Source organism: Fulmarus glacialis, unplaced genomic scaffold (assembly GCF_000690835.1).
Source record: "Fulmarus glacialis isolate BGI_N327 unplaced genomic scaffold, ASM69083v1 scaffold4550, whole genome shotgun sequence".
In the NCBI taxonomy this organism is placed as follows: domain Eukaryota; kingdom Metazoa; phylum Chordata; class Aves; order Procellariiformes; family Procellariidae; genus Fulmarus; species Fulmarus glacialis.
Window position 1 is genome coordinate 75,262 of NW_009189422.1, and position 24,390 is coordinate 99,651.

The 24,390-nt window shown below is 35.9% G+C and overlaps 1 protein-coding gene across 1 annotated transcript in view; it reads right to left on the reverse strand.

The window, feature by feature from the left end:
* The window catches only part of NEB (nebulin), a gene marked incomplete at its 5' end in the record, with an annotated part of 61,903 nt that extends 37,517 nt beyond the window's left edge, over nt 1-24,386 (reverse strand). The window contains 40 exons of the mRNA XM_009581839.1: nt 249-353; nt 839-943; nt 1,482-1,586; nt 1,902-2,006; nt 3,153-3,257; nt 3,691-3,795; nt 4,481-4,585; nt 4,745-4,855; nt 5,084-5,182; nt 5,378-5,482; nt 5,574-5,678; nt 6,336-6,443; nt 7,340-7,447; nt 7,732-7,839; nt 8,667-8,771; nt 9,530-9,634; nt 10,300-10,497; nt 10,986-11,099; nt 11,791-11,898; nt 12,377-12,481; nt 12,573-12,677; nt 13,258-13,362; nt 14,263-14,460; nt 15,233-15,346; nt 15,440-15,547; nt 16,543-16,647; nt 17,213-17,317; nt 17,402-17,506; nt 17,642-17,953; nt 18,808-18,915; nt 19,105-19,206; nt 20,345-20,443; nt 20,661-20,765; nt 21,072-21,383; nt 21,476-21,580; nt 22,107-22,211; nt 22,434-22,637; nt 23,621-23,932; nt 24,108-24,215; nt 24,360-24,386. Of these exons, the coding sequence (XP_009580134.1) occupies nt 249-353; nt 839-943; nt 1,482-1,586; nt 1,902-2,006; nt 3,153-3,257; nt 3,691-3,795; nt 4,481-4,585; nt 4,745-4,855; nt 5,084-5,182; nt 5,378-5,482; nt 5,574-5,678; nt 6,336-6,443; nt 7,340-7,447; nt 7,732-7,839; nt 8,667-8,771; nt 9,530-9,634; nt 10,300-10,497; nt 10,986-11,099; nt 11,791-11,898; nt 12,377-12,481; nt 12,573-12,677; nt 13,258-13,362; nt 14,263-14,460; nt 15,233-15,346; nt 15,440-15,547; nt 16,543-16,647; nt 17,213-17,317; nt 17,402-17,506; nt 17,642-17,953; nt 18,808-18,915; nt 19,105-19,206; nt 20,345-20,443; nt 20,661-20,765; nt 21,072-21,383; nt 21,476-21,580; nt 22,107-22,211; nt 22,434-22,637; nt 23,621-23,932; nt 24,108-24,215; nt 24,360-24,386 (5,058 nt within the window). The remainder of the gene's footprint in view (nt 1-248; nt 354-838; nt 944-1,481; nt 1,587-1,901; nt 2,007-3,152; nt 3,258-3,690; nt 3,796-4,480; nt 4,586-4,744; nt 4,856-5,083; nt 5,183-5,377; nt 5,483-5,573; nt 5,679-6,335; nt 6,444-7,339; nt 7,448-7,731; nt 7,840-8,666; nt 8,772-9,529; nt 9,635-10,299; nt 10,498-10,985; nt 11,100-11,790; nt 11,899-12,376; nt 12,482-12,572; nt 12,678-13,257; nt 13,363-14,262; nt 14,461-15,232; nt 15,347-15,439; nt 15,548-16,542; nt 16,648-17,212; nt 17,318-17,401; nt 17,507-17,641; nt 17,954-18,807; nt 18,916-19,104; nt 19,207-20,344; nt 20,444-20,660; nt 20,766-21,071; nt 21,384-21,475; nt 21,581-22,106; nt 22,212-22,433; nt 22,638-23,620; nt 23,933-24,107; nt 24,216-24,359) is intronic.
* Between the last annotated feature and the right edge of the window lie 4 nt (nt 24,387-24,390).

Consider the following 24,390-nt stretch of genomic DNA (forward strand, 5'->3'; position numbering starts at 1 on the left):
AAAGTAATGGAACAGGGGTCAGGATTTCACTTTTTAGGTACTGTGAACCTGCCCTATCTTAATACTCAGACAGACAATATGAACAACCTTGTCTTTCATGATTTTAGTCTGACCTTAAGACATCTTTAAGCCTGAATATATTTTGATTTATTTACAGTTTCATAAGGAAGATCGACCTTCAACTCGGTATTAACATACATACACTTACTACTGCAGTATGAGACTCTACAGAAATCTTTAACACTTACCCCGTCCATCAGCTGAGTTGCATGTTTAAAATGCTTGTTAATTGGAGAGTCAGCTACATACTTAAAATGAGACTTAGACTTCTCAAATATCTCCTTGTACTTACACTGGAGAAAAAAAAAGAACACAAAAAAACCATTCCAACATTAATCCAAAGAAAGGTAAGCAATGAAAACACGTGATTTTAGAAACAATCTGCAGCAAAACCATGGTGGAATTATTGCATGTGTGCATTTAACATATCTCCAAACAAAAAATTATGTATGTAGTAGTTTGCAGGATGGAACTATCACATCAAGAAAGCAAAGGAAATTTCAAATCTTCATAATTTTAAAGTTAGACTTTGAATCATTAGAAGAATTATTATGGAGCTGATAGCTTTGCAAGGAACAGAGAGGATAAATAAAAGATCATTTTGTCTCTGTTTTCTTTTACAGTAAGAACTAAAATTTTAGATGCTATATATTAAGTTCTACCATGAGTTATTCATATCAATGTCTAGGTCAGAATTGGATTCTCCTGCGAAAAATGTATCTACAATGTAAGCAAATGTCAAAAAACATCTAGCAACAATTCGGACTGTTTTACTTACCCCACTGTAGAGCACCTTATTCTTTTCTGCCAGAGCAAAACTTGGAGTATCCCATGCATAACAGCCAGTGCCTCTGAGCCATGATAAGTCTTCCTTGTATTTAACCTTTAGAAAAGAAGTAAAAGGGTTCAGTTTTAAGTGGCACCAAGTGGTAGCTGATCAATGTTGAAATGGCACCTCAACACAAGGTGTAGCAAACAGAGCGACATCCATTATTATTCCGTTATAAAATAAGTTACAGTTATTCATACTTTTCTGATGGACTCAGATTATTCACATACCTAATCTATCATTAGCTATTTGAGTTCCTGTGTGAATTAAAAAACATTTATTCTTGTAGAATTAAGGGGTTATTGTATATGTATAGATATGTACAATTAAAGGTTGTTATACGGTTAACAAACAAATCTAAGCAAATGCAACTGAAGTTAATTAAGACGGTTCTGTTAATTTCAAAAGGAGATGGGCTGCAATTTTAGCCATTTGATTTGATCTGTCATTTCACAGATCTATCAGGTGAAAGTGCAAATCACTTTAAAAATTTCAGCTGCCTTCCCTTTCTCAAGAAATAAGACTTAGTTTTCATTTTGGAAACCTACTTATAACTTTCAACCTCTCACATCCAGGAACTATTTGAACTCACATCACTAATAGCATCCGTGACTGCGCGATGATGGAAATGCTCCGGACGGTCGGGGATCGATCTCCAGATTCCTAACTGGCTCATATAATTTTCCTTGTATTTCACCTACAAAGAAAATTGAAGAATGAAGTAAAACAATTTGAGAACAGAACACTGTAGACCATGCAGTTTCAAGACATTCCTTTTTCTGAAACATCAGAACTAAAACAGTGGAAATGAGATTAACTTGCATTCACCTTTGTAACATCCAAGGCAATCAATTGTATAATATTCCAGAGAAGGAAAAAAGTTAATATTAATAGTGCTGATCATATTTTTCTAATTATTTAAACACACTGAAATAGAATAATAGCATAAATGGCATATTCTAGGTTATTAAATGACAAACACTAATTAGGAATGAAAATGTTGTATACATACACTGCTAATATCATCGGTGACCTTTCGATGATAGACAATATTCAAAGCATCTTTCACTGTGTGGTATTTGCCCTTAGTATTCTCAAAGGTTTCCTTGTAGCGCAACTGGTAAGAAAAATAACATATAAAAGAATATGTTATGTTTATCTGTCAGGAATTATTTAGTTAAATTTCCTACCTCTTAGGAATGACATCCAGGGATATGTTGCTGTCCAATATCCTAATGTAAGCCCTGAGGAATTCTGAGAAGCTGCAATTGCCTACAATCAATTGCAATTTGACCAAGACTTATGGTGAAAATTAGAGAGAAAAGGAGTTGGTACATCTAAAGCAACATTTCATCCTATTCACTTTCAGACTGCAGACTGAGGAAAAAACATCCATGTATCACAGGACTACTCTCTAGAACAGCAAAAGTGCCGCTTTTGGCTTAAAAAACCTACTTATCCCTTCTTCCATGTCCTGATCTAGATGAAAGCAGGAAGATCATTCCAGTCTTTGGAGAAAGACTTTCTCAGAGGAGAAATTCAGATGTGCAAAAGAATTGGGATGCTTCTTTGCCATATTAAAAAATTATTCTTGAGAGAGACAGTAAGACTAATCACTAGAACAAAACACGAGCCCAGCACATATCCCTCAGGATACAACATGCAATGTGAAATATATAACAAAGATCTCAACGAATGAGTAGAGTAATCTTAGCCATTGCCTTAAATCACAAATCACTATTCCAACTTGAAGGAAAAATCAATTTCACCTTAATAACCTTATGTGCAGCAGCTCAGATAATTTTTCTCTCTAATCAACTTCTAAATTAAAAAATGAGCACATTCTCAGTGACATGCAAGTTTACTTGTAACACAAAACTGAGATGAAAATATCTGATAAAAGGTATTCTATCCTGGCTCCAGCATTAATCATTTCAGTCCAGTCTGCACTATTTGGAGATTTCATGTGTAAGCAAATTACTTTAAATCCATTTTTTCTTTGTTGTAAGACCACACTTCAGTGCAATGGAAAATGAAAATGAATTATAATAAATGAAAAAAAGCATTTCAGTGACATCAAGTAAAAACTTAATAATCTCCGTGATATCAGATAGAAATGTACATGCAAATGGGGTGACATAGTTTATGACCCACACCGAGATATTCTATGCTTTGCATGCTTGTTCCCCATTGATCCTTTTTCTGTTCTTTTCATAAAGAAACCAAGAAAAAGCAGCAGTGAAGGTGTTCATGGACTACATACATCACTGGCATTCAGGTATGCTCTCTTGGCTCTGATCAAGACTGGTGTGTCAGGGACAGGCGTGTATCTGTCCTTCATCTTCTCATACTGGGTTTTATACTTTTTCTAGGAGAGAGAGCAAAAGGGAAAAGTTATATCTTTAATCTTAAAAGCATTTGCTAATCTGGTATAAAGTTAACGCCCAGGGGTGCTACACCGAGTGCATAAAGTCATTCTTGCAAAGCGCTTCTGTCAAAACTTTGGGAAACAAGCTCAGCTGTTCAGCTCTTTCTAGGTCTTCCTGGTCTTGCAGCCAGTGTACCTCAGATTCTGCAAACAAGCACTTAGAAACAGGTATCTTATAAAATACTAAAACATATTAAAAAAGTGTACTCTCTTACCACAACTTATAAAGGAAATGTGGAACTTAAGCGTAAGAGACAGAAAACTAAATGAAGGGTGAACAGATTTGAGCCTTGAAACTATCACTAAAATTAGAAATAAAACTTCTGAACAGTTCAGCATAGTGGTACCAAAGGAAAAAATCCAAATATCTTACCTCACTGACCATGTCCTTTACATGCCTAGCATGTGTAAAGGCTGGAGTCTGCCCACCAGCATGATGATGGGGTCTCTCTTTTGTGGCAAGTTCCACGTATAAGTACTGCAGCAAGAAGAAAAGAATCAAAAAATATACATTTCAAGTAAGTTTTACTTTACCTCTCTGAAAAATGTCTGTAAATTCACAATATATACATAACTACACAATTTAGGAAAAAATAATGTGCCCTTTCCTCTGCCATACTATTTCAGTTCATCTTTTGCTATCAGTACTCTTGATATTCTGTAACTGCCAGTAACATGCTCACAAACCAAGAAGTCAAATACATGTGACATTAATGACCTCTCTGTCCTACATTCACACCATCCATAAGGTCTGTTTTTCTCTGGTGAGTATCTTCATTTTGTTCTGCAAATTAAAAATCCCACAAAATTTGTGGCTAATAACTCAGATAATGAACTACTATATGAATAAAGAAAGGATGATGAATAAAGGTAGATGGATAAAAATATTTATTCCTCTGATGAAGTCAGAGTTTCAGAGAATTTGAACAGAGCTGTACCAGGGTTCCATGCTCTATTTCAGATGGACAAAGCCGGACATGTCTGTTACAGAGACATGGTCAACATGAAAATTCATAGCCACTTAGAAATGAGCAAGTCATTTCAAATGTCCTCTCTAGGAATTCTACATTGCTTTGAAATGGCCTGGAAAGATTTTGCTGTACTTTAAGAGTACATTAAGAGGAATTCCCTGATTGTTTTTTTTAACAGTACAAATTTTTCACCTGGCTCTGTATTTTTTGTCCTTGCTTGGCTCTTAAGAAGTCAGGTGTATCAAGGATGGAAGTGTATTTTGTCTTCAACTCCTTGCCCGCAGCTCTGTAAACCAGCTGGAAAAAGACAGGTCCATGAATTATTTCTTCTGTTACGTATGTTCATTTAGTAGCTGTACAATCACAGCTTTGCAATTATAACATCTCATGTATTTCAGAAAAAAACAGTGAGCTTAATTATAAATAACAAATGTGCAAAAATAATATAGAACTTACTTCACTCAAATGGGTTTTTAGTTCCTGACCCGCTCTGTATCCAGGAGTATCCAATACCACATTGCATTTAGCCCACATCTTCTTTGCAGTATCAGTGTATATATAATTAGACTTGAAAAAGAAAAGCAGTATTATTTAGGAAGCTTTTATTATTCTTGATAGTAAAGAAAATTTTACAGTGTAACCTAACAGTGCTTTGAAACAACTAACTAGCTGCATGGCAAGAAATTCTGTCCTAAGCCTTTACTCATTTTCACGTACTTAACTCCTGGAAGTACACAGCATGCATGTAAATAAATCAGTCGTTGTTACACATGGTTCTCAAAAGAAAAATCTTACCCAAAGCTTACGCAGGTGACGAGCACGGACCATATCAGGAGTATCATACAGGAAGCAACCCAAGCCCTTCAACCACTTCAGATCCTCTTTGTATTTATTCTATGAGGCAATTAGAAAAAGAAAAACCAAAATTTAACTTTTGGGCTAATTTCATTAATCAGTCCCTAAACACAGTGACAAAGCATTTATCTATTACAGAATAAATGCAAATGATAGAAGCCAAATTCCACTTCCAGTATAAAAGTATTAGGCCTGCTGTATTCAAATACCAGGTATCTAACAGAAGTTGCTTACATCACTTGTGATGTCCCCAACATAGCGGCAGTGCAACACCTGAGGAGTGTATGGCAAGGAAATCAAGTGTCCCTGCATGTTAAAGAAGTCTGACTTGTAGATCAGCTGAAAGACAAAGAAAAAATAGCATTTCACATGTTTGGTCATGCTGAATATTCTAAATCTCTTCTGTTTTTTATGTTAGAAAGACACATACATCACTGACAGCTTCCTGTGTTGCTCTGACTTGACGGATTTCTGGTGTGTCTGGAGTGGTATGAATCTTGTCCTTGTACTTGTGGTATGTTGCCCGATACAACCTCTGTATCAAAGGAGACAGCATTCTACATGTTAAAAACGTAAAATGGCAAGCAGTTTCGCAGTACTTTTCTTTTAAGGGCAGTTTTTTTGCTAGGTATTCCATAACTACCAGAGAAAAGCGAGCAAGCACACTATTTTCTAATCAGGCAAAGATTTTCCACAATTGGTTTTGATAGCAGCATCTCTACTACGTGGAGAATCTGAGACTCTAATCCTACAAACATGTAACTATGTATGTTTAATTTTCATCCTATTAAAGCCAATGATCAAGGAAGTAAGTACATATATACAAAACCTAAAACTATCGAGACCCAATGTCATACAGATACAATAATTTCTATGCAAATTAATCAATCTTTAATCAAGTAGCAGCAGACTGGTTAATAAAATTAGGCTGCAATTGATTTTATATTATAGTAACAGTTTTACAGGATTACAGAAAGTTAGTGTTATCAAGAACTTTAAAAACCCATACAGCCCAACTCCAAGCCTGGATCAATGATCCCTTGCCATTCTTGATGGATATTTGTCTAAACTGCTATTAAAAGCCTCAAAGAACAGGGATCCTAAAACCTTCCCAGCCAATGTACTCTCATCATTCATATTTTGGGCACTACAAATACAACTGAAAGCAAATACATGTATGTATTTACTGTACCTCATTAATGACTTGATTCACTTTCTTCACATTTTCAAACCCAACATCTTTAGGTCCCAGAGTATAGCCTTTAGCTTTCATGTGTTCATAGGCTTCTTTATATTTCAGCTATAAAGTGGAAAAAGGAACAAAAACATACAGAAACTAAATTTGATAGTGATTCTACTTACACTGCAGTTCTGAGAGTAATTTATGCAGTATAAAGAACCAGATTTTTAGAGATAAACAAGTGAGATGTAGCTATATCAGAGCTAAATATACTACATGTCATCATTATTTTTACCGTTACCATGTGGCCCAAGATTCATAACGTTTTAAATTTCTCTTGCATCTAATAAGGTATTTGCATTTGCCTGAGGAAATTTATATTTTGATAGTAATTGCTTCAGATAATTATGGGGTTTGGTAACATTTAAATTCCACTAAGGCAAACATTATCAATGTTGTGGCTTGAGTGCACTAAGATTTAATTGCCCTGACTGGCCACACTTGGGATGTCAGGTCTTGCCTGAGCTATGTTGTAAACGCATCTGTCTTCAGCCCTGTCTCTGTCCTCATTTCCTAGATGAACATTGGTCCTGTGTTACCAGTAACTTGTCTCTAGCCCTGCCTCCTGGATTTACCTTGGAACTATGTTGTAGGTAGCTTGTCTCCAATCTGCTCTGTTTCCCGCAGCTCCTGACTGGATCCCCCTGGACAGACCTTGGCCCTGGTTCCTCACCTTGTCTGGGACTGTTCATGCAACCTGTTATCAGCACCCTGCTCTGCCTACCCCATTCAGGTACAGTGGAACTTCACCCTGGATGATGAGGTCACTGCCAATGTCACGGTCACCCTCAGTTCCTGGCTCTGGCATCCACATGGAACCATCCCACTCTTGCTGCTCTCTGACAAGCAATCTCATATCTGAGAAATAACTGTCTCAAACAGTTGTGTGCTCATACAGGATAGGCATCAAATATTCCCTTGCAACTCGTGATAGGAGGACTTAGTACATTACTTACATCACTGCCGATGTATTGGACATGTTTAGCATGCTGAAAGCTGGGGGTATCTGTGGGAAGGCTGTATCCAGTGGGTAGAGCATTCACACCAGCCCAGCGATACAAATTCTGCAAGAGAAGAGAGAAAGAGAGAGTCTGTGACAACTGTGTGTAATATTTTAGAGTATTCATTAGCTGCATAGGAAATCTCTTAATCGCAATTGGCAAAACATTTCCCCCATGTCTGCATTATAATGCGTACTTGTAGCTTAAATGAGGACATTTTCCCACTTTCATTTTAGAGCAGTGAAATCTAGCTTCTTTATCTAAAAAGCTAAGGACAGACATTAACTTTTCAAGAATTTGCTTTTTGAATATCAGAAACTCTGTGAACCCAAAAGTTTTGTACTTACTTCACTCTGTATTTTGTTCGCATGATATGCCCGCTCCAAATCTACTGTTTTATCAGTAGGAATCATTTTGCCTTTAACATTGTGCATATATTCACCACGATAGACAGCCTGCGAAAAAGAAAAAGGAATTAGAGGAGAGTCATAATTGTGATATTCTCTCACAGTATGTATTGTTCGCATACGTACGGGAATTTCTTCTAAAAAACTGGATGAAAGTTTTTTGGATTTAGGTGTCCTGATTTCAGCTGGGATAGGGTTAAATTTCTTTCTAGTGCTGTGTTTTGGGTTTAATATGAGGAGAATGTTGATAACACACTGATGTTTTCAGTTGTTGCTAAGTACCCTGCTAGTCCAAGGACAGCTCCCATATCTACTGACTGAGCTAGGTACACAAGATGGGCGGGAACATAATCAGGACCGCCAGCACAGCTGGCCAATGGTGTATTCCATACCATGTGACGTCATGCTCAGTATATGAATGGTAGGCGTGATCCAGGAAGTACCGATTGCTACTTGGTTATCGGTCAGCACGGGTGGTGAGCAATTGCATTGTGCATCACTCATTTTGTATATTCTATCATTATTATTATTATTTTCCCTTTTCTGTTCTATTAAACTGTCTTTATCTCAACCCACGAGTTTTTCCTCACTCTCACCCTTCCGATTCTCTCCCCGCCCCACTGGCAGGGGGAGTGAGCGAGCAGCTGCGTGATATTTGGCTGCCTGCCAGGTTAAACCACAACATCAGGCAATAAATGATTTTAGTGATTGTGTTCTCGTATCTTAATAAAGGCATAGGCAATGAGTTGTAGATAAACAGCAATGATTAAACAATTAAAATGAAATTATTAAAAAATATTAGAAGTCACATTTCTAGAACTTGTGAGGTAATGGCATATGCAATATTGGGGGTGAAAGGTGATACAAACACTTACTTCACTTAAATTCAAGCCACTGAGGACATTCTGGACATAGACAGGAGTGTCCATGACCACAGTGTAGTCATTCTTCATTTTTTCTGCCTTAGATTTGTATTTAATCTGCAGGGAGAAATTCAAGAGCTCTAATTAGTGAGGCTAGGCATTGTTAATTGAATTTATTATATTATTATATTTGCTATATTTACTATTTAATTTATTACTGAACTATTCTATTAGTGAATCAGCGTTTAAACACAAAGTGTATTGAAATTATGGCTGAATAAATGAAGATGGCACCTTACTAGATAAGAACAGCTGATAAGTTTTATCAAGGAATATTAGGAAATGTCAATACTCATTCATAGAATAGGCATATGTACCATATGATAAATATCCAACATACTTCTGACACAGTTCTTATGAAGGGACATACATTCTCAAAAACCAGATGGTTATTCTCTCATTTTAACGGCTTAATGCCAAACTAAGGATGTGTCATAAGATCTTGAGGGGAGAAAAAGAAATCATAAAATCAAGATCAAAACACTTTTTTTTAATATGAGTTCTGCATAATTTTTGCTTTTCTTCAAGGGTTCTGAATGAAGAATTACTCTTCTAAGTGCTTTTCTGAGAAGACAAGTATTTAAACATATGCTTAATGCTTTCCTGAATAGGATGTACAATATCTACTGACTGATAGTATCCACTTCTAGAGCAGCAAAGTTTAAATAACCATATATGGTTATTTAATGAATACTTCAGTAGAGAAGGATATATAACATTTTCCAGATTATATGTGGAGTAGAATAAAGCTACTCCATCCTTTTAATACAATGGAGTGAAAAAAACTAAGAAGCAAAACCAGTATATCTACTCACATCACTGCGAAGATCATAGGCATGTTTGGCATGGAGAATTTCAGGAGTGTCCCAAACAAAGCAGCCAATGCCTTTCAGCCAGTTAAGATCATCCTTGTATACCACCTAAAGTATCAGAGCAAAGAAGCAATCTGTAAGACTTCCACTAGGATCTAATCCCTTATTGCTAAATCAGTCTGGATCACAACTGTCAAATGCTGGCAAGTACGGTTTCCAGTACTTTGAGGTTTTTTTTGGTTTGAGAAAATCAAAACAATTCCTTTTGGAATTTAAATAGTTTTTCTTTGTTGATTCAGTTTGGCAAATAAATAAAAAAACCCAATGATTTTTAAAAAAACTACTAGCATATCCTACTGGGCAATGATTTACTGATAGATCGCTGACCTACTCCTGGGCTGACCTATGCAAGGCAAGCGCACCACCAGGATTTTCTCAAACTTCCAAAGTTTCCACATCTTATGCAACCAAATAATAAAGGACAATTTACAGACAGGGATGGCTGAACTGGTAGAACTGTAATCTTATGACCCAATGCCTACACTGATAACACTGAAATTATGCATACTAAGTCACATCTCAACTACGCACTTATTGCCAAGTGTAACAAAAACATGATACAGATGCTGTTTAGCAGTGCATAATACAACGGATTCAAGTGGGAACTTCAGAGTGCTCCAACAAAGTTTTTGCTAAATCATGTCCTCTAACAGAGCATAAATGCAAGAATCTTTTTAAAAAGTGAGCCACAAACACATGATCTGTGAACTTACATCACTGAGTTGATCAGTTACTTTTCGAACATGGGCATTGATTTGAAGATCTGGTAGACAGACCCATTCATGGAGATGTGTGCGGTAATCAATTTCACTGACTTTCTTCTGTGCATCCTTAGCAGAAATTATGTCTACCATGTCTGGAATAATGTGGACTTTGGCTTTGTTCTTTTCATAGACTTCCTTGTACAGACGCTGCAGAGTTAAAGCGGTACATTAATAATGCTGACAAATAGTCTGAAGTATTAACTGTTGATAAATTTGAAGCAAAATTATTGATATTTTCATGGAATGTTAGTGGGAGAGCAATCACTTTGGCTATGATTAAAATTTACATCTTGTCTGCTCTATCAATAATTTGCAGAACCTTAACAAGGGTGATAAAATACGATTTGTCAAATTTTCATTGTACTCACATGTTAAAAGGAGGTAGACTATGTAGTGCTCCGTTTTATACATAAACATATTACACTAAAGGTTTAGCCATGCATGCAATTTAGCAGTTGTGTCGCAAGCTTGAAAAGACATACGTAGGTGTATTATAGAATTTAGCAAATACTGAACATTGTCAAAAGCATGTGTAAATGTGATATCTGAATGAAGGCATGTGGATTTTTTGAGTAGCCTCTTCTGAGATAAGTATGGTTTTATCAGGAAAACACACATCAGAAAACAACACTTACATCAATATTAAGCTTTCCAACTCTAAGGCACCTTGCTGTATTGGGATCATCCTCAACACCTCTGGGCAGTGTGTACAGTGCTTTAAACTTGTCATACTCTTCTCGGTATTTTACCTAAGCAGATGCAAAGAAAGGCCACAAATAACTGACTCCAATGAGTCAACTGTATTTCTGGAACAAAATTTGTCAGTAGGCAAAATATTTAGTTGAGTCCAACAAGCAGAGAAAGCCTTTAAAGCAGGATCTTCATTTTCTATTCTATTTTAAATGGCAAAGAAAGCATATCATAACTATCACATTGTAAAAATAACAACAGCTGACTAGAAGACTTTAAAAATAAGTAAGTGTAGAATAAGCTATTTATTTATTGTTCCAGCTCTTTCATTTAAAGATATCCATGAAGAGAGTGATCTCTCATAAGCCTCAGTTCAGTAAAGCATAAGATTATGTTCTTCTGTACTTGGTAAAGCATCATTTAAAGACATTTGGTGTTTTTCTGTCATGGATGCTTACACAATTTAGACTAAAAAAAAAAACCTAACCAGACATTTTCAAGAAACAGTTTCTATTACTATAAAATGTCATATTTTTTTACATGAAAAGAAGCAGCAAAGGACACTCTAACTGTTATCCAAACGATTATCACAGAAAACTGATTATCTACAGATACATATTATATCTAAATTAAACATAGAAGATAATTTTAAAAAAACTTTTTTATACCTATAGTATATGCAAGGCATGAAGGATTTCATTGCTAGAATTGATGGTCTGATTAAAAAAAGAAAGTATTTTATTCACTTACAATACTAGCATTATGCTTCAGTTCTTTCGCACGTGCTAGGGATACAGCATCAGAGGGCATCATATAGCCAGTATCTTTCACTTTTTCCCAGGCTTTCTTGTAGAGATTCTATGGGGAAACAGAAAGTCTCTGTGAGTGGAAAAATTCTTTTCTTGGGTAATAACCAACAACCAATAAGAAATCAAAAGCCCTTCTGTTTTGATTTACACGCCGTAACTATTATTTAATATCAAGAGGCTGTACACTAGTTTAATATTGACAGTGCACATAAAGGGTGACAAAAATGCTTTCTAACTATTCATGTCCATTCTCATACAAGGTCTTAATTTTGTTCAGGTGCAATTTTCTTCAGGGAATCCATTTATTAATGCATGTATTTTGACAAGACTGGAACTACACTTAGAAAATATGCCCTCTGCCTGAAATACAGCATCTTCCCCATACTCAAGCAATGCAGAGGGCTATCACTGGCTTTGATAAGCTCCATGTTTGGACGTTTATCTTCAAACAGAGTGAACAAACAAAATAAAACAAAAATCCCACATAGTACCACCTTAAGAGAAAAAAAAGGTGTAGAAACACTTACATTGCTAAAGAGATGTTTCAAATTTTGGACTCTTTCAGAATCCACTGTTTCAGTCACAGTTGTATACTTGTCCTTAGTTTTGTGGTAATCTTGCTTGTATTTCACCTGTAAGATGAAAGACAGATTTAGTTAACTTGTTTCAATTCTCAGAAGGAGCACAGTGAAAAGCCTGAGTAGAAAAAGTGGGGAGACTCACATCGCTAGCATTTATACCACTCTGCACTGCAGTCACATAGAGAGGCGTGTCAGTAACAACACCGAAGTTCTGAAAATTCTCTTTTCCTGCAGCTGTATACTTTATCTAAGGAAACAAAACCAAACAACAAAAAAATATTAACGCTTAAAATGATCGGGAAATTCCCTGCCAGCTTCCTTTAAAATCAGTTCTGGACAACCGAAGCCCAGGATTACGGTCCAGTTAAGACCAACTTTAAAAGTGACAGGCCATAGAAAAGAAATATTTAATACATAGCCAGTATGAACAAAGGAATAATGAAAATTGCACATCACTGTATAGCATCTAGTGGGCTAAGAGTACAATCAGCGAGGCAAGAGACACTATTTTCCAAACATAAATGTCTCACTGAGGTATCTTGTGCACAGGGTGGCATACAGAAAGACAAAGTGTTATCTTCTCACTGTTAAAAACCACAACCTTGCTGTCCTTCCGTTCTCTTAAGTTTTCTGCTCCTTCAATAACTACAGTGATCATGTCTCTACAGACGAAACGGAAAGAGTATTATAATAGTTTGAACAAAATATTTCTGTAATAGGAATTAATTCATTCTGCTCTGGACTAGGACAGGTGTCAGTCCCAGTGAATCATAAATGGAAGAAAAAAATCTTATAAATATTTACTTATTTGAGGAAAACACGCTTACTTGGCTCTGGAGGTCATACGATTTTTTAGCATGCAGGATTTGTGGAGTATCCCAGACATAACATCCAAGTCCCTTCAGCCAATTTAAGTCATCTTTGTACAACACCTATATGGAAGAAAACAGACTATAAAGTTAGGAAGAAATTTGCCTTCTGCTTGAAGAAAGTAGTATTTGTTTCCTCTCTATATTCAGTATCTTCACTTCAGTGCAGAAAGTTACTACTGAATCTGAACTAGACTCATTCAGTAATTCCAATCTATTTGGAAGTTTAAATGTGAGCACAGAGAAGACTAGCCCATCTCATGGTTTGACTGAATGACTTTTACTCACAGGACTTGCAAGGGAAACTAAACCAAATAATACAGCATAGTAATAGGCCAGGCAATTAACACATCATCAAATTTTATTAGGAAGGTTGATTATACCCTTGACTATGTAATATGAAAAAGAGTCATGGTTCAGTGTGCCATTCACTCAGCACAGACTCTGTGGACTGATACAACCCCAAACAAATGAAGAGAAGTCTTTTCCAGACCCACTGGAGTCAGGAGGATTGTGGATCCTGTCCTGGCCCCTGTGCAAATTACAACATTCCCATTTACAATACATAATGATCGCTGCAGTGCAGCAACATTCTGACTGTACCATGGCACATCCACATCTCTTCTCTACATGTGCCAGATGGTAAGCTTTCTATACTGTCTCATCTAGCCAAAGAGAGATTAAGTGTTGATAGCAGTGACCTTTGGGAAGGTTTCATAAATGTTAACTTAAATTTTTCCAATTTATAAATGAATAATAAATAACCAGACCATTAAAATGTCCCGAAGAAAACTGTAAAAATGTAATTTTCGGCACTAAACTACTAAACAATCTAAGACCATGGTTATTAATTTCATATTTAAATACTATGAAAGATATTTGAAAGTATTTTATATTTAAATACCTTGGAAAAAATTCCATGAAACGTTACTAAAAAGTCAAACAAATAAATGAAACACGTACATCACTCAAAATTTCCTGGGCTTTTCTGGCTTGAATAACATCATTTTCTTCAGGTGAACAATTCCACTGATGGAGGTAAGTTCGGTATTCAAGATCACTGAGGATATACTGGCACTTCTTGGCTAGCACGTGATTCATCATGTCACTTGGAATATGGACATTTGTTTTGGTGTCTTCATAATTCTTTCTGTATGCCAACTAAAAAGGAAAGATTGGAGAAAAGGCGAGAAGAGAGAATAGTGGTTTTCCACATAATTTTGACTCTAATAGGCTACAGGTTATAACATAATCTGAGGCATGCTTTCTGGATTTAGTAGCCAAGATCCCATGGGATTCAATAGGATAAAATCTTAACTTCTATATTAATCACCATTTATTCTGATGAGCTTCTAGAAGGACAAGAATGACCTTCTTCATTTGCAGATTTAACAGCTGGTGAGAAAATTAATATGACTTCAAGATAAAAAAAGTCATATGCTACAAACATGTTTTTAATCTAGTTAAATCTCCCTGTCTGAATGAAGACAGAATATTTGGGATTATACTAACTTCATGCCCTGCATGACATGCTATATGTGCAGTGGTGATAATAACAAAACACCAAACATGCATTTACTTTTCCAGTTTCTAAATTCCTATCTCAATTCAAAATTAACACTTTATTTGTTTGTAAAGCAAAAGAATCCCAAGTCATGTAGTATTTCTTATTGCTCAGATTCTTAAACTGAAATAGAAGAAAGGTTTTTTCCCTATTCTAGTATGTCTAATAGCTAAACAAATCCCTTCTTAATCTCCTAAATCATTTCAAGTTCAATTATTCAACCCACGTACAAAATAACCATCAGGAAACATAAACATGTTGAAAACACTTTTACTGATGTTATTAAGCATTGCATTATTTATGTTTAAATATGTCACACTAAAATAAAGAAAATGGAAAATACTACAGCAAGACTAATTCTCTCCTTACCGCGCTCCTTATTTTCTGGAATGCTAGCGAATGAATGACGCTGGGGAAATCGCCAATCTCCTTCCCAGCCAGGTAATGGCCTTTCAGCTTCTCATATATTTCCTTATATTTAAGCTGCAAAATATTCATGTGGAAATTTTAAAGTTCATTCCAAACAACATATAGGGGAAAAAAAAGAGAAAGAATGGAAAACTCACTCATACTAACCTCACTATTTATGTAGTTTGCACGCTTCGCTCCAACAAGTGGAATATATTTCTCATCCAAAGTATACCCAATGGGCTTGCTAATTTCCCAAGCATTTTTATAAAGTTTCTAGACAAACAAAACACATAGAAGTTTTGATTAAAAAATCCATTATACTTGTCAAGAAACCTGAGTCTGCCATTTATACGCACATGGAATATGACTACTTTTATAGAGTAGTTCTTTATTCCATGAATTGTCCCAATAAAGTAAATGAAGAATATTCATTTTGAACACTTACTCAGTGTGAGTAAGGCAAACAGAGTAAGTGTTCCAATTCAGGAATGTACCTGAGCACAAACTTGAGCTGATCTTTGCTTTCTTTACCATATTTGGAATTCAACATTTCTCATCCAGAAGAGTAATAAAAATATCCAAAATGATAGAACTGGTATGAACTCTTGTTTAAAAGTGCAGTATAGAATTGACATTGATAATTTTGTAGATACATGTTCAAAATTGTGAAAAATCTTCAAGTGATACTATTGTTTATTATAAGAGCATTAACTGTGTCAGTGGCACTTTACTAATACATCATATTTTGTTAAATATTAAATATATCTATCTTCAGACTAAATTATGAAGCACCTACTCATATGAATGGTCACATTTTAAAAAAATAGAGATTTCTGATTAAAATTAGTGAGACTACTCAAAAGTAGCTGCTTAATAATATAAATCATCTACAGTTTTCCTCTCTTACAAAAAAAAAATTAAAATTTCATCAGTAGTCTAGGAAGATATTACTGGATGGAATTCTAAGTTGGTTTTGACACACAAACTCCACTACTACTGCTGCTGCTGCTGCTGCTGCTGCTAGTACTACTTCCAAACACCACACAGCAATGCTTTAAGATTAGTTCAACAAGGAAAAAAATTATCCTTATCCCAATGATCCAAACTGGGAAAAACTGAAGAAAAAAGAGATTAAATAACTTTCCCAGTGCCACCCAGTAGACTAATGACAGAAACAGAAATAGAACAGTTTTCTGAAGTCCACTCCACATTCTGTTGCTTTCAAAACAAACGAATTAAAGCTTAGTTAGATATTTATCGAATCTTACATCACTGTATAGTAAGGACATGTCTTTGGCATGGTTCAGCGCAGGAGTATCATCAGACCCAATATACTGGCCTTTCTCAAGGTTAAATGTTTCTTTGTATTTTAGCTACGAAAGAAAACAAACACAATGTTAATTCCACAGGAGAAATAAATTATCCCAGCTAGTCCATCTATCAGAAGTAGACATTAATTTTCTGTTATCATATCTTCAGTAATATGGTATAGTACATTCCAACCACTATAGTACACAGACAAATGTCATCAGTATGTCACACCACAAAATCCACACAGTATTCTAGTGAAATTAAACATACTGATCAGCAAATACAGGTTAGTAGCAACACCAGGAACTCCACTAGCACTATACAACTAACTGCTGTTCACCAAGAACAGGACTCAATTTTAAACTACTATAAGCAAAATCTATGTAAACTCTATATAAGGGACATGCTATATTCTTCTACAGAAAAATACAAAATTGTTTTGGAAAGCGATATTGTGTTGTTCATTTATATCACTTCTCACTAAACTTATTTACCCCAGTAAAAGTCTATTATTAATGAAACATGCACACACATACATAAGGCTAAACAGTATAGTTTAGCAAAAGCAATTAAGTCATCTACTAATTCTAGTAGTATAACAGTTTGTATTTTAAAAAAAGTACATACATCACTCTGATTGACAGAGTTAATCTTTGCCAAAACAATGTCGGGAGTGTCAACCACACTGGTATAATTGGAAAAGTTGTCAAGGGCTTCTTTCGTATATGCTCTCTGCAAAGAGATGAAATACTTTCTTAAACACTGTGCATGAGAAAGAAGAGCTAATCGCATAACTGCTAAAATATCTTCTCTTACCTTATTTATCAGTTCTTGAGCGTTCTTAACTTTCTTATGTTCCACTGAATCCAGAGGAATCCAACCACAGCCACGAAGCCATTCCAAATCAGACTTATAAATATTCTAAGTCATAAAAGATAATAAAAAAAGAAAAGAAATTATTTAATTCAGGATGATATTTTTCAGTCTTACATAATATGGACAATATACTTAGACCAAACTAAGTGGAAATTACACAGTATGTATAATATCACTTACATCACTTTGCAGATCATAGGCCTTCCTTGCCTGAATACAGTCATTCTGGTCAGGATGGCATGTCCATTCATGCAAGTATTGGCGGTAGTCAATATCGCTGACCAAGGTCTGACATTCCTTTGCTGCTATAACTGACACCATATCTGGAGGGATGTGAATTTTGGACTTTGTTTTGTGATAGTCTGATTTGTACAATCTGTCATTCTGGATCTCGCCTGCGTGCTCAAACCACACCAGTTTTGGGTCATCTCTCATACTGGAAACTCCAACATAGTGACCTCTTTGTTTGACGTAGTCAGCTTTGTACTTAAGCTGATGGAAGAGGGGAGAAATATGTATAAAATCAGCACCGATTATATCTGCTCTGTTTTTAACCTGTGAACAGCTATGGTTTTGTCAACACAAAGAATAAATGAGACAGGGAGTTGTCAACTGCAGTCTTAGATTTTCAGTACATGACCAGATAAAAATATGACACAAACAGTAATGTTACTTTGTATAGTCCTTCCACTTCAAAATATGTAATTTTCTAGTCTAATATGCTACCATTTTTCAGTAAACAGTATTTTCAACACAAGAGGAAAGCCTTGTTAGAAAATGTTTGCTAATAAGTGCATTTAGCCTCAGTTTTGTAACAAATTTTTATAACAAATTATTTGCGACTATCTGAAGAATGGATGCTTATTTAAGGTATTTACATCACACTGTTTTGATAAAATGTATATTCAAACTAAGAGTCATGTAATAATTTCAACATCCATTGTGCAAAAGTTTAAAATCTAATGTGCATACCATCTTAGTTTTTAAAGGAGGAAACCTCCATAATATGCCAAAAAGTGAGATCAGAGCTATATATTATAATCATAATATCACTTCAATTATTTAACATTTATAAAATATGGAAGTCCACTTTAGTTGATTTTGAAAGGACTGTTTCTGGAGAAAGTGAAGGTGGAAAGGAGAATCTGACCTTTCAGCACTGATATTTGCAAAACCCATAATAACAAAGCTGAATTGTTTGGAGGACAGTGGACTTCATGGGTCATGAAAAGTCTACTGGATGTTACCCCTAATGGAAAGCTTCTTATGTCTGTTGTTGAATTTGCAAGGCCTTTAACATTTCCAGGCTTCCAAGCACTTGCTTTCCTAACGAGAAAAATTATTACCTCACTTTGGACATCATTTGAGTGTTTGGCATGACAGATCTGCACCGTGTCAGGAGGTAAGAGGTAACCAGTGGCTTTTTCTTTCTCCCAACTTTCCTTGTATAAATTCTGTGGAAAATAAAAGTGAGGAGGAATTAAACGCTACTGTAATGGTAATTGTTATCGTATATATGTAACCCATATTAAGTACAAGAATAACAAATCCTTCCTTTAGGATGTTCTTAATAATGCAAGTTTTCTAAATTCCTCGAAAGAGTTATTAATGTGAGTAGAAACTGTCAAGGAGAGATCACGTACCTGATTAAGAATTCTGGCTGCCTCTCGGGCCATATCTAGCTGTGGTGTATCTGTTAGAGTATAATTTGACTTGACCTCATTCCATGCTTTGTGGTATTTAATCTAGAACAGAGAAAGAAACGACTGCCTTGCAGCACCATCACAAAATTGGGAAAACATCATACCAAAACCCATATTTTATGCATGAAATAATGTATAAAACCCTGAATTTGCAAGGCTATTAGACATGACACATTAAATATACATCCAAATGGGTATTTTTTAAAAAAGGAAATCATACAAGACAAGAAATTACAAAATTTCTCAGAGAAAATTTTGAAAACTTGTTCCAAGGCAGCTGGATGGATTTCTGGATCTTCAGAAGTCAAAGTTATGCTACCTGTTTGGTCTATAGGGATGTACAGCCAATAGTCAAGCAAGAAGTGTTTGAACCAGGGCAATAGATTTTAAGCTTTTTAAGAGCAAATCTCTTTACTCAGCATGATCTCTATGTGAATGCAGCATTCTAGCATCTCCCAACCACAGATATCTACACTGAGTCACTCTCCCAAGCACAGGACATACCCAAATGTGTGTATGTGGTTGCATAGCAGTATGCCATTCAATTCAATCGTATCATTGTTATTGCCAACCTTTTACCAGTGTTTGAGTTAATGTAAGTGTTTAGCTTGGCCTGTTCTCTAGCAGAAGCATATCGCAAAGAAGAAACACAAACTCATGAATTGAGAGGGTGTCATGTCATTTCATGTTCACAGACCAGCTCTGCACAGACTAGCCTTCAAAAGCATATAAAGAATGGCAAGCTGACAGCACACCAGTTTTGCTCATGTTTATTGTTACACAGCAGTTAGCTAAAAAGTGTAAACTCATATTGGTGTAAGTGAGAAGGATTAAACATTATGGTTGCAAGTGGCAAGAGTGCAAGTGGCTATTTATGTTAATGTTGTCAATGATCATCAACAATATCAGCCAAGACTGAAAGAAGGGACTGGTTACAGAACTAGCACTGGCTTTTCACATGTCTAGGAAAGATGTTATTCTGCTTGAGCAGCTTCTTCCCTCATAAGTGATGGATGAAGTCCTGTTCTTTATGTCATACATTCACAGAATTCCCAGAGACTGATCAAGAATTCTTTTGCATTTTTTTTGAAGATAAAATAAATATCCTTTCAAAGATAAAATCCTACCATGTAAATATACAGACCAAGTTAACAGCGCAGAAACATGCTAGCAAACTTACATCACTAAGAATTTCACCGCTATTCTTTGCTGTGATATAATCAACTCTGTCCGCCACTGGAGTAAATGGAAGAGTTTCGGCTTTTGTACGGTACTTTCTCTATACAAGAGAAAAGATGAACAGTCAAATTATACTGGAATATTTTATAGCTAACATAGCAATTCTGAATACATAGACAAGACAAAAAAGTTTACATGGAAAGAAAAACTCTCCATACACAATGAATACTGTGGAAATACTCCAGTTGTACTTATTATTTTAAAATATTGATGTATTTAACCATTAAAAATTTTAGTACTGAAAAATATTTTGTTACCTCATTCAAGAGATCTCCAGCATATTTGACATGGTTGATTCCAACTGAATCATTTGGCAACCATCCAATTCCCCGTAGCCATTCTAAATCAGATTTGTAAATAGCCTGGGAAAACAAAATAGGGTCCTTGCTGTTAGCTACAGTTCCCTGTACAATCCAGCAAGATTCAAAAATAATGGCACTTACTTCCACTGGTTAAAAGGAGAGCAGTAATTCCAACATGAGCACTATATCTGAATTTATCACAGTTCAAACTTGGCAATATATAACAGTGGTGTATATTTTGCATTCCTAATAAACAGCAAAGCCAATTCACTGAATTCAGCAGAAGATTCCCACTACTTAGAGCTGAAGCAGACTAAGAAGAGACAATACAGCAATAAATTAAGCTAAGTTTTCATGTTAACTTACATCACTCTGAAGATCGTAGGCTTTCCTAGCCTGTATGACATCATTCTGATCTGGAAGACAGATCCACTGATGCAAGTAATGACGGTAATCAATATCACTGACCAAAGACTGACCATGTTTAGCTGATAGGATAGATAGCATGTCTACTGGTAGGTGGCACTGTGTCTTCCATTTGGCAAAGTGTTTCTTGTATTCCAGTTCACTCTGAACTTTGCCTATGCCGAGGGCAAACTGCATTTTCGTATCTGCTTTTGCATTTGGAACTCCAACATAATGTCCTTTCTGCTTCTCATGATCCAGTTTGTATTTATACTGGGTAAAGAGCAAAGATCACCATTACTAACAGTTACCATGAAATAGCTCTTAAAGCATGTGAAGAGCTAGATGCCTCTTTTGGCACTTACATCACTAGCAATTTCTCTAGAAGCTTTGGCTGCCTTGATCGGGATTGCATCTGCTCTCAAATCATAACTTGTCTTCAACTCATCCCAAGCATCTTTATACAGTTTCTGAAACGACAGCAAAAAGTCACACATATGCTACATACTCTGGCATTTGCCATTAAAGAAACACATAGTTTACTGCCATTTGTTTCCTGAAATACCGTGAGAGTCTTTTATGCATTATTCCTGCTCCTAGCCATAAATACTGCTGCAAATCTTACTGCCTTTCAAACACGTACAGTACCTGCAACATCAGTTTTGCAACCTATACTGCATAGAAGGGTGTTTGTAAAAGTTTAGAAAATATTTATATGCCTTGGGCTCTCATCCATTTCAACAAAATACTATCTCAATGGTGCATGATATTAATAATTTTTAAACAGCTGTATGCAAGCATTTATTTTAAAATGTCTAAATACTTTAAGAATATTCAGCAGAGGGAAGGGAATGTTGCAAGCCCTGTATGAGGACAGACTTCAATGAGATTCACGTGACTTAATCTTCAACTTCGTAAGTAACATCTTAGAATGTTAAATTCACAGGATATACGTACTATTTTATAGAAATGTAGAAAACAGAATGATAAGCATACCTGGCTATAATTAACAGCATTAGCCTTGGCTAGGTTGATTTCAGGTGTGTCTGGCATAATATGGATCATAGTCTTGTCCTTTTCCCAGGCTCCTTTGTATTTTGGCTGTTAAAATATTTCATTCATGATATTGTAATTACGGAATTTCACTTGTCAATAACATAAAATCCCATAATCTCTCCTCAATTATCATCTCTAAAAAATAAAATGTCTGGAAAAGCATTAAACTTGACTTAAAATACCACTGAACAATTTTATATTTTAGCAGGGAGATTTCTCTTTAACTCTTTATAGCCTCAAAACAACTTTAAGAACATTGTAACGTACAATGCTGACTTGTTCGGCATTCACTTTAGCAAGAAGAACGTCTGGAGAATCAACAACACTGGTGTATTTCAGGCTTTCAATAGGTGTACGATACACATTATCACTCAGGAGATCCTGGGCATGCTTCACTCTCTTAACATCCGGAGAGTCATTAGGCAACCAGCCAATTCCACGGAGCCATTCTAGGTCTGACTTATAGACAGCCTATATCAGACATGGTCAGAAAAGGAAAACATGGTGTTTAAAATGACTGTCTTAATTATTTTGAATGATAGAAAGCAGTATATGTTTTAGAAAATGTCAAATCAGCTAGAGCTAGATTAATCCTTTTTATATACAAGAGATGTTCAGTGTAGTAAGTAAAGTACAATCTGGGAACCAGGTTTTAAGTACTGAACAGAACTGCCATTAATGATGACGAGTATTAAGATCTTAAAAGAGTCTTCCTGTACCCTCCAAAATACTTATTCCTCTAGTCACTTCAACAATTTACAAGTCCAAACAAAAAACCAAGCTGCCCACCAGGAAATTTGACAAAAAGGAGGGAAAAAAGGGTTATAGAGATAATGGGGACTAGAGCTAACTGGCATAACTCCTGAAGTGGTATCAGGCAACATTATTTAAGTTTTAATCGAGTAAATCCTTCAGCGAGGAACATGAATCTCACCTCTGAAGCTCATAATCGAAACAGAGGAAGAGTGACTGATGTTGACTGATAAGCAGCAAACCCAAGTCAGGAAAACAGCTGCACTGACTCCTCCTGCTTTGAAATCAGCCACTAAAACATCTTACCTGCTATCTTACATACTTTTCTTGCAATTAAATAAATTTCCAAGTCGACTCAGATAAACAGGAGTAATAAAAGCCACCTGATTCCAAAGTAGCAAACAGATGTTATTTCGTAAGTCCCATCAAAGTAAGAGAAACAAATCCTTCATCCTCTCCAAATCACAATACTCCAAAAGCATATGTAACATAGCAGACACCAACTAAAGCTTTTACAAAATTTAGAAGTAATACCAATACTTTTTAAAGAATAAAAAGAGCAAATAGCAGTAACATGAAGAAATGACGAAAACAGTCTAAAGATAAATCCTTTGTGATTGTATAATATCAAACCATCAAAATAAGGCTATAATATATTAAATAGCAACAGAAGTAACAACCACATCTCTACACATACGCACATCACTCTGTAGATCGTAGGCCTTCCTTGCATGGATCACGTCATTCTGGTCAGGAAGACAGGTCCACTGGTGAAAGTACTGGCGGTAGTCAACATCACTGACTAGTGTCTGGCACTCCTTGGCTGCCTGCACTGACATCGCATCAACTGGTATGTGGACCTGGGCCTTTGAATCATGGTACGCCTTCCTGTAAATTCGGTCGTTCTGCAGCAACATGGCACGCGCAGCCCACGACAGTTTGGGATCCTCCTGCGCAGTTCGGCACCCAATGTAGTGGCCTTTCTGCTTCTCATGCGTTTCTTTGTACTTGTACTAGAAATGCAGAAATAATGTAAGCAGTTACACATTGCTCACCTGAACGTGACTGATGAACAAAAGGCTTTCAGCTTCCTAAGTTGTCAACGCTTTGCACTGAATTTCACTTGTTTCTGCTGAGCTGGACACAGGAAGAGACAGACACAGCAACCACATTAAGGCAAGACTGTACCTCACTAGCAATGTCTCTGGAAGCCTTGGCGTGTTTGATGGGAATGGCATCAGCTCTTAGGTCATAGCTTTTTGCCTTGGCCTCATCCCAGGCCTTCTGATAATGTTTCTGCAAAGAAAATTAATCACCCTTTTTACATGCAGTCAAGACTCTCCGATACCAATGCCTTTTCTTAAAACCTACTCTGGAAGAGCAATTGTCATACTCTTAATTTAATAATGCTTCACACGCATAATGATTTTATTCTCTTACATTGCTGATGTTGAGAGCATTGACTTTGGAC